At 34.2% G+C, this 13,142-nt stretch overlaps 1 protein-coding gene across 1 annotated transcript in view; it reads right to left on the reverse strand.

Moving 5' to 3' along the window:
- The window catches only part of USH2A (usherin), a 705,277-nt gene that overhangs the window by 583,023 nt on the left and 109,112 nt on the right, over nucleotides 1-13,142 (reverse strand). Inside the window, 2 exon segments of the mRNA XM_047705734.1 lie at nucleotides 9,073-9,203; nucleotides 12,549-12,744. Of these exon segments, the coding sequence (XP_047561690.1) occupies nucleotides 9,073-9,203; nucleotides 12,549-12,744 (327 nt within the window).

The following is a 13,142-nucleotide window of genomic DNA, read 5'->3' on the forward strand; positions in this document are numbered from 1 at the left end:
ATTATTACTTGTGTAATCTTGAAGGAGTTACCTAATCTCTCTGAGCCTCTGTATCTGTAACTCCACAAGGGATAAATTAATAACTCCTTCACTAACTTTGGTAAGGACTGAATAAATTAACTAAAAGTGCTTCACATAATCCTTCACACATGCCAAATGTATAACAAAAGGAACCTATGAGATTTTACAGATTAGTTTTGCATTTTAAGCAATATGTCAACTACCTGACAATCTGTTTTACACATTTCAAAGTGTGGCCCTCTCCTACATAGCACCAAAACTTCATGCAGGTAGATCAAGGTGGAGACCAGTCCTTCAGCTCTCCAGGAGCTTAAATATTCCCCAGTCCTGCATGATGCTGAGGAACTAGGGTCCTTGCCACTGGTTCACCCTTGATGCTGGGAGTGCATCTGACTCTGGAAATAATCAGCACTTTAGTCTGGCAGGAGAAGGGAAGCTACCTATAATCTGTTCTGAATAAATCGGTATCATACACACACACACACACACACACACACACACACACAGCACCAGTGATGTAGTGACTGTCTTTTTAAAACAAACTTACCATACCTTTATCTTTCACCTTGCATGCAAGCTGTTCTCCTCCCACCCATATCTAGTCCTTTTTTGCTGACATGTGCCAACACAGTTTTAGCACACCAGCTTCCACTGCGACCTCTGCCGCTAAACAGGGTTTACCCCCAGGCAGGCACTGCCTCCAATATTAATGGTCTGATAACCCCAAGGTTCTGATGAGGTACTATATTCTCGGGGTTGCTATTAAACAGAAGTTACTGTGTTCTATATGTAGAAGAGAACATCCTTCTTATTCTTGGGCTACCTTCTGTCATGTAGACACTGAGCAGAGATGGCTGGCTCTTCATCAAGACCCTTTCTCCTCTTTCATAGTACACAGTTGTATTTAGGAAATGGCTCCCTAGCTGGGGGCAATATTTTTGTACCCTTCCACAAAACTACTGTAGGCATGTAACTAGCTCTCAACAACAGAATGATAACAGAAGCGATGTATGCCTTTTTTGGACAAAGACCTTCAGGAGGTGAAAGTTATTTCTCCACATTGCCTTTTCCTTTTCTAGAGGAAGGCAGAGCCAGACAATGGAAGTCGGCTATGTCCCTGAACTGTCTTCTGGAGGAGAGCCACCAACTAGCCGGGAACTTGGAGAAGTTCTGTGAACAGGAAATAAACTCCTATATTGGTTGGACCACTAGCAATTTGAGGATCAATTTGTTATATCTGTTAGTTTATCCTAACTCCTATCAAGTAGTAAAGCAATGGACCTTGTATCCTATTATCCTCCACTTGTTAAATCAATATTCAGCATCCCCGCCAATTCTGTTTTCACTGTTGATCTAGCCCTGGGGTATTATTTGGTCACGTTTTATACCGTAACCCTTGGGAGAAGAGAATTCCCAAGGAGATGCCAGGTGTGTTCAAACCTATGTAACTCAAAGTAGCCTGAGGGTGGGAACCTCGCCTCAGTTATAGCTCCATCCATTTTACCTCCAGTAAGTCTGTACGAGCATTTATTGATAGATCAGATCCATGTTCCCCCTGTTTTTCCATTTATACCCTAGCACTTTTGTTCTTATCCTTGGCATCTAGCCCTCTACATTCTCAGATTAGCCAATTAAAACTCAGCTTTCCAGTGGCAAGAGAAATATTATTACTCATCTCTCCTTAAGTCTCTGAATGAGAGACCACAAATTTGTCCAAGTTTTCAAGTCTTTCTTCAAGTTCTAGATAAACTTCCCATCTTTCATATCCTTCACTATCCTAATGTTTATAGCCAATATCCATACATCATACTATTCAGGGTCACACTTTTCACAGACTGAAGAAATGTGTGCATTATTTCTATTTTTACACCTTAATATGTGGGTAACACAAAATATAAGGTAATATATTTCTGGAAAATTCACACAGTGACTTTTGGACATGTTGTGGTAATTGATGACAAATACCTAGTTCTGAGCAGATGAGAAAGCACTGATGAACTGCAGGAAATGGTACATTATGTAGAGAAAGTGTATTCTGCTCCATTTTTTAAATGTATTTCCTTGAAAATTATCCCTTTGGCAGAACAATCAATTTTCGTGAGTAGGGTCCTTATTCCTCATGATTCCATCTTCTTTGGGTCGGACCTGGAAATACTTCCTTCATTGATGCCTTTCCATTTCATTTAATTCATTCCAACCCCTAGTCTCCTGCCTTATTAATCTATTTTTTAATGTCTCTTAATCATCTCTCTCTGTTCTGGCTCTATTGCAGCAGTCTACTGATGCCTTAGTGAGCATTACAAGCAACCATTCTTCTTTCTTTTTATATAATTACAACTATATTTTCAGTTTTCAGCCAACTTTCAGATTCCCTTACTGGTTTTTTTTTTTCCCCCATTTTTTTTTTTAATCACTTAGTTTAGATTCTAATTCTGAGGACACAGCTCAGAGTATAGTTCGACTATAATTTAACAGAAGCTTGGTTGTATGGAAAACCTAGAAAACCATTTGCTTTTAAGATAGGATTCAGAAGACAGAACAGAGTAAGCCCATTCCTGTCCAACTGTATACACTTATGCATAAGAACACATTCATGTTTACCCCCTTTCTCTCTGACACACCTACATCCCGCTTCTTTTGTGTATACATCTTTGAAAGTGTTTTAGCAACTTGGTTATTAAAGAGTGTTCCATAGGGACGCCTGGGTGGCTCAGTTGGTTGGACGACTGCCTTCGGCTCAGGTCATGATCCCAGAGTCCCGGGATCGAGTCCCGCATCGGGCTCCCAGCTCCATGGGGAGTCTGCTTCTCCCCGCTCATGCTCTCTCTCACTGTCTCTCTCTCAAATAAATAAATAAAATCTTTAAAAAAAAAAAAAAAGAGTGTTCCATAGATCAGCCACAATGGCAACATATGGGGACTTCTACAAATGCATATTCTTGGTCCTCAATCCAGACTTCCTGAATTAGAATCCGCCTTCTTAAAAGACATCTGAGATATTGACAGACACATGAGAAGTTTGAGAAGCACCGCTCTGGGTGATCTCCCATGTCTCAACTGTTACAGCTTAACTCATGGTTTCTCAGATCCAAGAACACATAAAGGGCAGGGGCAGAGAAAGGGTAGATTAGAGCCAATTTGCTCCTACCTTGGATAAGGAGCAGACTGGGCTCTCTCTATATATATGTACATTAAGAATGAGTTCATAGACTCTTTTCTAATACCTCAGAATGCTTTTATTTTTTTTTATTATTTTTATTTTATTTTATTTTATTTTATTGTTTTAAGCATCATCTGGGTATGAGGCTCTATCTAGTTCTTCTAAACTTAAGTCATAGTAGATGAGGAAAAAAAAAGAACAGCCAATTTCTAATTCAGAAAAGATGTCAAGTAACTCAGGCACTGACTTCAAAAGAAACAAAAAGGAAGTTCAGTTACATCCTGGGAAACTTGCATTATAAGTATCTGTGCTAATAGCCAAGGCTGTTTTTTAAGATAAATGGACCTACTTTTCCCCAGCATAGTGAATTTCATCTTTTTTTAGCTCACATACAGCTTTTAGGTCTGATGAAGGTACTGAAAACTCTTCCTCAGAGAAACATAAACAAACAAATACACAGACACATTACTACATAAATTTAAAGTTATATATGGATGGCCTAAAACTTATCCATGGTAGCCCAGGGATCCAAGGACTCTATATTAAGGACTTCACAATAATAGCAATGACTCTTTTCCATTTTCCCCTCTCCTATTAATATTAATACTATTATTACGCTTTAAATGTTCTATGTGTCTTGACTTTGGCATCTGTATTTTTAGTTTAGTGACTCAGAGCATTACTTCATGCCATTCTCAAGATCTTGGCACTCACATGAGGAAGAATTATAACATTTCTTGTGGAAGAATAAGGCAAACATGCCATATCTTATGAGATTGGATTGAGTTTCAAATGACAACTGCCAAAGGGAAAGTTCCCTTCCAGAACACAGAGCGCACGACACCGTCACTCAGGCCATTTGGGGCTGGCTTGATTCCTAAGTTATTATAACAAAATGAGACTTGAACTACTGCCTAATTTCCTTGTATGCTCCCTAATATTATTAAGGATTGCAATTGCATGAATTTTTAAAATGTCCTTGAATTCAATTTTTCAGTTTATAATTCTGACATTGTTGACAACTTTTTTAGTGTGTGTTCTGCTATCCCATTGAAAATGATAAAAAACTCACATTTTTAAGAAATCTTTTATTAGATTATTTAGCCAAGATGTATTTGACACTATATTTCCATACCTAATAATAATCCATATTCTTTGTGTCTGTACTTAGAACATAAGAAAATAATAAAATCAAGGTAAATATGAATGTGGTTTAGAGATAGTGTGGTGGTTTTAAATTCACAAAACCATTCTATCAATGTGTCTTCTCCCAGATTCTTAAATATTCCTCTCTGTCTACATAGCATATTCAATGAAAATTCCCTTTATTTCTGTCTGACTATAAAAATTACCAACAAAGCAAATTAGGGAGAGAAAAAAGTAAAAAGGAAAAATGTTTTCAAAACAAAGAAAATTTGTTAACATTTTAAGGTATGTTTTTCCTTTTATTCATTTTTAAACTAGATTTTTGTACATGGAAAATATTATATGGAAGTATCTCTTAAAGAGCTTTTTTTCCTCCTGTCCTTAATCCCACTCCTGAGATCAAAGTACATGTTGTAATAAATGTCCGTGTTGTTTTTCTTCTTAGCACAGAATATATCTCATTGAGTGCGTATACCACATTTATCCATTTATCAGCTAATGGACATATGGATTATTTCTACATTTGATTATTATGAATAATGTAGCAATGAATGTTTGAACAAGATTATGTAAGGATATATATTTTCATTTTGTTTGGGTATATACCTAAGAGACAAAGTACTGGGTCATATGGTAACTCTACATTTAATATTTTGAAAAACACAAGACTGTGTTGTGATGGTGTGAAATAGTAATCTAACTTCATTTTTTTGCATATGGTTATGAAATTTTCCCAATATCCTATGTTGAAAAGACTTTTCTTTCTTCATTGACACCCTTGTCAAAAGTCAGCTGAATGTAAAAGTAAGGATTTATTTCTAGACTCTCAACACTATTCTAGTGATTGATCGATCTTTCTATCATTTATCTATCCATCTGCCTCCTTAAACTACATTACACTGTCTTGATCACTGTGACGTTATAGTAAATTTTGAAATTGGAAAGTGTGAGTCTTCCAACTCTTTTCTTTTTTGAGATTGTTTTGTCCATTTTTAAGTGCCTTGAATGTCCTTATAAATACTGGCAAAGAAGCCAGGTAGGCTTTAAGAGGGTTGTGTTGAATCTGTAGATCATTTTGTAGAGCATTAAAATACTAAGGTTCCAACATATGAACATGTATGTCTTTCCATTTACTTATGTCTTTAAATTCTTTGAACAATATTTTGTATTCTTCAGAATATGTGTTAGACTTCTTTTATTAAATATATTCCTAAGTATTTCATTCTTTTGATGCTATTTAAATAAAGTTGTGTGCTTAATTCCAAGATTGTTCATTGCAAATGCACTGATATACCACTGATTTTTGTATATTGATCTTATATTCTGCAACCTTGTAGAACCTTGCCATTTATTGGTCCTGATAGCTTTTTAATTAATTCCTTGGAATTTTTTTGCCTACAAGATTATGTTATATACAAACAGAGATAGTTTCATTTCTTCCTTTTCAATCTGGATGACTTATATTTCATTTTCTTGCCTAATTTTCCTGGTTAGAACTGGCAGTACAATGTTGAATAGAAGTGATAATAGGGGACACTGTTTTCTTTTTCCTAATCTTAGGGAGAAAGTACCCAGTTTTTCACTGAAGTACGGATGTATTATTTTTAGCTCTCCACTGGTTATTTTTTGGAAAACTAAATAACATACTTAATAACACCTACTGACTTTCTACTTTAAAGATAGAGACAATAATGCATGTTAAGTCTCTTCTATTTCTCCTTTTTAATTCATCATCTTCAAATTTATATCTATCCATCCATGTACAGAAATTCAATTTTATATTAGTTTTGTTTCATTTTATAGTCATTCTGTCTTCTATTCTTTGCCTATTGGTTGAGCTTTATACCCAATATAAACAAAATTGACTGTCATTTTGGCATATAAATGTTATTATCACAAAACAAAAAAAATGATTTAAAACATAAAAATTAAAGAAAACATGCTTCAAGACTGTAAAGATCACAGATTCTTTTAAAATATATTTTGACTTATACTTACTTCTTTGGATCATAATTGTCTGTCATTTCTTGTGTCTAATGCTGCCCCCTCTTTATTGCCTTTTCATTTTCTTAAGAGATTCTTTTGAGAGCAAAAATCTTAATGTTAATGAGGTCTAGCATATCAGTATTTTTCTTTTATGGATTATATATTTAGTGTCATGTCTAAGGACTCTAAAAAGTCCTTATGTCCCCCCAATTTTCTCTTTTGTTATACCTTAAAAGTTTTATTTGTTTACATTTTACTTTTTAATCTTTAATTCATTTAGTGTTAATTTCTGTGAATATGCAGTGTTAGAGGGTCACTTGTTGAAAGACTATCTTTCCTCCACTGAATTACTTTTGTACCTTCATCAAAAATTGGTTGATCATATTTATGTGGGATTTTATCTGATTTCTCTATTCTAGTACATTGATTTATTTGTCTATCCTTCCCCAACACCACACAATCTTGATTAACATAACTATATAATAAGCCTTGCAATTGGGTAGAATGATTCCTCCCATTTTATTCTCCTGTTTAAGGTTATTTTAGCTACACTGAAACTTATATGCAAATGTTATATTTTATCTTTAATATACAAATACAATAAAAACATTTAAAAACTGTATAATATTTATGAAACACTCTTTCTAAAATATAGTATCTTATAATATTTCCGTATAAATTTTAGTGTCTTATTATCTATTATCTACAGAAAGATCTTTTTGGGATTATGATAGGCATTTTCTATAATAACTTGTATATTACTTTGCAAAATATAACTTGTATGTTACTTTGTCTGGTTTTGATATCAGGATAATACATACTTTCATGAAATGAGTTAAGAAGTCACTCCCCCTCTTTGATTTTGCTCTAATAGATACAGACCTCATGTTAATTACTCTAAATTTTTGGTAGAATTTTATAGTGAAATAATTTTTTTGTAAATTTTAAATTATGAATTAAATTTCTTAATAGTTGTAGGGTTATTCAAATTATTGATCTCATAATGGGTGAGGAGGTAATTTATACTTTTTGAAAAAGTGCTCCATTTTACCAAAGTAGTAAAATGTATGTGTGTAGAATTGTTGGTAGTTATTTCCTTATTATACTGTAATGTATGCAAGGTGTGTAGCGATACTTCTTATTTCATTTCTGTTACTAGTAATCTGGGTTTTCTCTTTTTTGTCAGTCCTGGAAGAAGCTTGTAAATTTTAGTTATCTTTCCAAAGATCCATTCTTTTCATTGATTTTCTTTATTTTCTGTTTAAATTTTATTTTATTTTTAACTTAATTTTATTTTTTTTCAGTGTTCCAAAATTCATTGTTTTGATTAGCTTTATGATATCATTTATTCTGTTTGTTTAGAGATTATTTCATTCTTCTTTTCCTATTTCCTGAAGTGGAAAGTCAGATTATTAATTTGAGACTTTAATCTTTCCTAAGCCAGTACCAAATGGTATAAAATTCCCTTGTATCACTGTAGAAATTGTCTTTGTCTTTTAAATTTTTTTTTTTAGAAATTGTCTTTGTTAATGATTTTTCTACTACCCAGCTTTCTAATAAGACATACCGTTCTTTTATTAACACACTATAGGCATAGGCCCTGTGAAGTTTTTCAAATCTTTATTTTGGCCTACTTTATATTTGGCTTTTATTTAATGTTAGAGCAGTTTTTAATGTATGCTGAAAGTTATAAAACCAATATATTTCGCCTTGAACTTAGTATCTTCATGCTTTAACTTAATTTATTTTTCTTTAACTAGATTGTGAGCTTACATTCCTAGCCAGTGCATTTTCAATTATTTACAAGGGAATATGTAATTATTAAAAATTAATACAATCATTGAATTGATTCTTTAAAGTAAATTTGCCCTTTATATATTGTTATATGTTAGTATTATCGGAACAAGTAAAGAGCTCCAGCTGATACCACATTTAAATACAAAGCTGCTTTTTCTGGCTTGAGGTGGGCTATGCTATACAGCCCCAGGTCAGTTAGAATCTGTGTTCATGTAGGTCAAACTTCAATATTCGTAATAATGTTTTAAAAAGTATAAAATTATAAAAACCCATTGTATTGTTAAGAGAGAAGTTTGGAATAAGAAATTTAGAAGTGGGGCTATCACAATTTCCATTTGGACCTATGTGTAAGTGACCTTTGTTATCCTATCTTCTATGGAACTTAGGAGGGAAACCATTCTTTTTTAATAACTTTTATTAATATTAATTCACCAATAATACCAAGACACATGCAGAGTTCACTTCCTAGTTTACTTGGAATCACCTCCCTCTCAACATTTTTGAACAAGTTTAAAATTAAAAATAAAATGAGCCTTTCTTATATGCAAAGGACCACCTACATACATAGCCTTATATTTCCTTTTTTTTTTTTTTAAGCTTTTATTTATTTATTTGACAGAGAGAGCGCGCGCAAGTAGGCAGAAAAGCAGGCGAGGGTGAGGGGGAGGGGAAGCAGGCTCCCCGCTGAGCAGAGAGCCCGATGTGGGGCTCGATCCCAGGACCCTGAGATCTTGACCTTAACTGAAGGCAGAGGCTTAACCCACTGAACCACCCAGGCGCCCAATAGCCTTATATTCCATATTCAAAGTTGCACCGGATCATTTCTAAAGCAGCTCTTAGAAAAGCAAACACACAAACTTAAGACTTCTTGATAAAATACAGACCTCAATTTCACTGGTAGAATATCTCCCAAATTAGTTTCTGAAAGCGAGCAATTCTTCACCTTCAATACTGAAAACTCACCTTATCACAAAGGAAGCCACTGTTCCTCGTGCCCATTTTATCACAATCACAGGGTTTGCAAACATCCACGGCGGAAGGATCTGCTCCAACTTGTCGGAAAAAGTAATCCTTACATAACTCACAGTTCCTTCCTGCATCAGAGAAAGGTTATGCATTATGACTTCCAATTCATTAAAATCAGCCGCATAATTCAAAATTAAAGACTGTATTCCTATGAGGGAATTCTATAATTTTCGGGACGTCCATTTTAATGCACCTTTCATCTCTACCTGCCAATTTAGTGATCCAGAGCATATGAAACAATGAACCTGTTACAAACTGTGCTTTACTTCATTAAACTCCCATCTGTTATATAATACCACACTTCCAAAAAGCTCTGCTTTGTTGGGGTCCACATATTTTGGAAGAGTTTGTTTTTAAATTTAAAACTTTTTTTTATTTCTAGGACTAGGCACTTAATCTAAATCAAATATGAGAAATGTTTATATGTGAGGTAGATGATGGTTATACAGTTGGAAATAAGTAGGCATGTAGTATCAGAAATACTTTTCAAGAACTAAATCTTTTAAAAAAGGATACTGTTCTAAATATAATTTATTATTCTATAGTTAACATTATTAAAAGCAAACGTTTCTCTGCTTATGGCATTATTTTTTATTTCAGATAGCAAAATAGAAATTCCATGTTTAGATATATTAGAAATATGAGATACTTCCCATAGTTTATGATTTTTTATTTAGAAATTTTTTCTTGCCATTTTATATAAGAAAAAAATCTGAATTATAAGGGGGTTCTAAAGTAAATGTGAGTAGCATAGAAGACCACTGAGAGAAGCTAAAATAAAACTCAAGACTATCAATTCCACTTTAAACACTATGTACTCTACTCTGTTCAAATATTACTAAAATTGGCTCAATATCAGAAGACTATAGAAATAATCAAGTGAAAAACATTCTGATGGATACTGGCCATGGACTAATTAAAAATTAAATGAATTTATAATATCTCTAGAATATTTCTATTTGCATATGCTGATGATTCCCGAATTTCTATCTCTAATCTAGAAATTTCTTCATCATTCAATGAATATTTATTGTGTGATTACCATGTTACAAACACTGTACTAAGTGCAGAGAAATACAATAGCAAGAAAATACACATTGTATCCCTTTCACAGAGCTTTCTTACAATCTAGTAAGATGAGTTCCAATTAAATAATTATAGGAATAAATATGCATTTACAAATTGTGATAAGCATAAGATGTCACTAAAATATATGGATGATACTGATTTATTCTGAGGCATCACAATAAGGTTTTTCTTAAGAGAGGAGTTTCAGAACTGTTTCCAGCTGCCCACAAGATTTTCTCCAATGTCTCTTGGAAACACTGTGAATGTTTCCAAAACAAAACTTGCCATTTTCTCCCTAAGTTTTGATCCTTTTGTGTTTCCTATCTCAATGGCTGGCACCAACATTGACCCTGTTGCTCAAACTAGAATGTTAGGATTGAGTCTTGACTATTTCTTTCCCTTACCTACACCCTACATTTTGCTCAGAAAATGCTTGTACTTCCCATTCCACATATCTCTTGGATCCACTTCTCTCTTTCCATACCACCTTAAATGTACTCAAGCATTATTTCTTACCTGGACTACCACAGTACCTCAAACCACTTTTGGCCCTCTCCAATCCATTCTCCACTTTATAACCGTATGTGTCTTTTAAAAACATAAAACTTGTTATATCTCTTTCTTGTAAAATACCCTTAAGTGGCGTGTATTAACCTATTAAGAAGCCAAACTCTTAAGCATGATTCATAGAGCCTTCTAGATCTGGCCCCTGCCTTCCTTTCTAGCACTTGTCTTACAATCTTCCATTTGTCTTTCCATCAGTTCTTTCAGAGTTCCATGTTTCTTTCTCCTCTAGGCCACTGCACATCTGTTTCTCTTACTAGACACCTTTTGTCACCATGCCCCTAATTCCCCTCCTTCTCGCTATTCCACCTGATTAACTCCTACTGCACTTGTCCTATCTTAGCACTCATCAGACAACTTTGTAACTGTTCCTGTAATGGTGTGTCTTTCCTACTATGTAATAATCCACACAAAGACAGGAAAATTCATTATCTTGTTTGTCTTTATATTACCAGCACCTAGCCAAGTTCTGGTGACATTTTAGGTCATCAATAAATCCATTCATGCTTCAGAGTCATGCATTTTCAAATCCATCAGACTTGGGCCATTATATTTTACAAATTGAGATACTGCCTATTTCTGCTTTTAATACACCAGACCTTCAGAGAATAGTAATTTTCAATGATGAGTCAAAATGCTGTATGCTTTTAGAACAAGACTTTGATAATCATCTTGTGCATTTAATTAGCATTTTTTAAAAAAAGAATGCTCCCAGATTACTAGGATTCTTGCCAAATCTGAACAAAGATAAACATCACTACATGAAAATCCAGTCATAATGGAAGATCAAGGTCACACAAAAAAATTTAAGGGTATGCATACTGAAACAAATAATCCCTGAATTTTCCAAAATATATTCATGATTTAATCAAATAGCCTGTACTTTAGAAAAAAAAAACAAAAAAACAAAAAGAAATTTCCTGAAAAGATGTAGTTGAAGGTAAGAGTGCTATTTCTGAAAACTACCTAATTATTTGGATTTATGAAGACTGAATGAACAAGCTTTACTATCCTAACAATATTTTTTTTTAAGTTTTTACTTAAATTCCTGTTGGTTAACATACAGTGTAATATTAGTTTTTCAAGTGAACAATAGAATGATTCACTTCCATACAACACTGGGTACTCATCACAAGTGTACTTCCTAATCCCCATCACCTATTTGGCCCATCCCCCCACCAACCTCTCCTCTGGTAACCATCAGTTTGTTTGTAGTTAAGAGTCTGCTTCTTCATAATAAGTCAATCAGAGAAGGACAACTATCATATGATCTCCCTGATATGAGGAAGTGGAGATGCAACGTGGGGGGTTTGAGGGATAGGAAAAGAATAAATGAAACAAGATGGGATTGGGAGGGAGACAAACCATAAGAGACTCTTAATCTCACAAAACAAACTGAGGGTTGCTGGGGGGAAAGGGGCTGGGAGAGGGTGGTGGGGTTATGGACATTGGGGAGGATATGTGCTATGGCGAGTGCTGTGAAGTGTGTAAACCTGGCAACTCATAGACCTGTACCCCTGGGGCTAATAATACATTATATGTTTATAAAAAAATAAAAAATAATAAAAGAAGAGTCTGCTTCTTGGTTTCTCTCTCTTTTTCCCTTTGCACATTTGTTTTGTTTCTTAAATTCCACATGAATGAAATTGTATGGTACAGTTTCAAAACATTTTTTTAAGGTAGCAATAAGACAATTTAAAATGACATGCATTATATAACACACATGGGCCCCAAAGGCCAAATCAGACTTTGTTATTAGTTATCTATGATTTGCTAGTTACCTGTTGTGTTATGCTCACAATCATCACAGACCCCTCCCCCTCCTCTGTGGTGCTCATATGGAAATGGGTCCACTGAGATATTGTAGTGGCAGCTTCTGGAATGGTTGTTGCATTGACAAGGTTTACAATTGAAAGCTTGAACTTGATCACCTTGGTGGAAAGGCTTATCATTATAAAGAGGCAAGCAGTGGTCACACTGAAACAATAACAGAACAATAAAGAAATACAAAGACTCTTTATGTAACAGACATTTTTGTTATAGAACAAATATCAAAGAGTTGAAAGCCAGCAATTGTCCTTTTTGAAAAAATGTTTTATAAATCAGAAATTAGCATATTATAGGCATAGTAGTGCAAAATGGTAAGCGTCCATCCAAGCTGAAACTATGCAAAATGACCATAATAACCAATGAGGAAAGTTATGATTGTTCAATAATCTTTAATTTGTCAAAACATTAAAACTTGGTTTCCAGTCTGAGATTCCACAAGTAAGGAGCTTGGAGTCACCACTCTATTCTAACAAGTAAAAAGCTGAGTAAACTGAAAAATCAACAACTCTTTTTGGATCTCTAAAGGGGAAAAACAAGACAAGGAG

The sequence above is a fragment of the Lutra lutra genome, chromosome 15, assembly GCF_902655055.1.
Source record: "Lutra lutra chromosome 15, mLutLut1.2, whole genome shotgun sequence".
NCBI classification, from domain to species: Eukaryota; Metazoa; Chordata; class Mammalia; order Carnivora; family Mustelidae; genus Lutra; species Lutra lutra.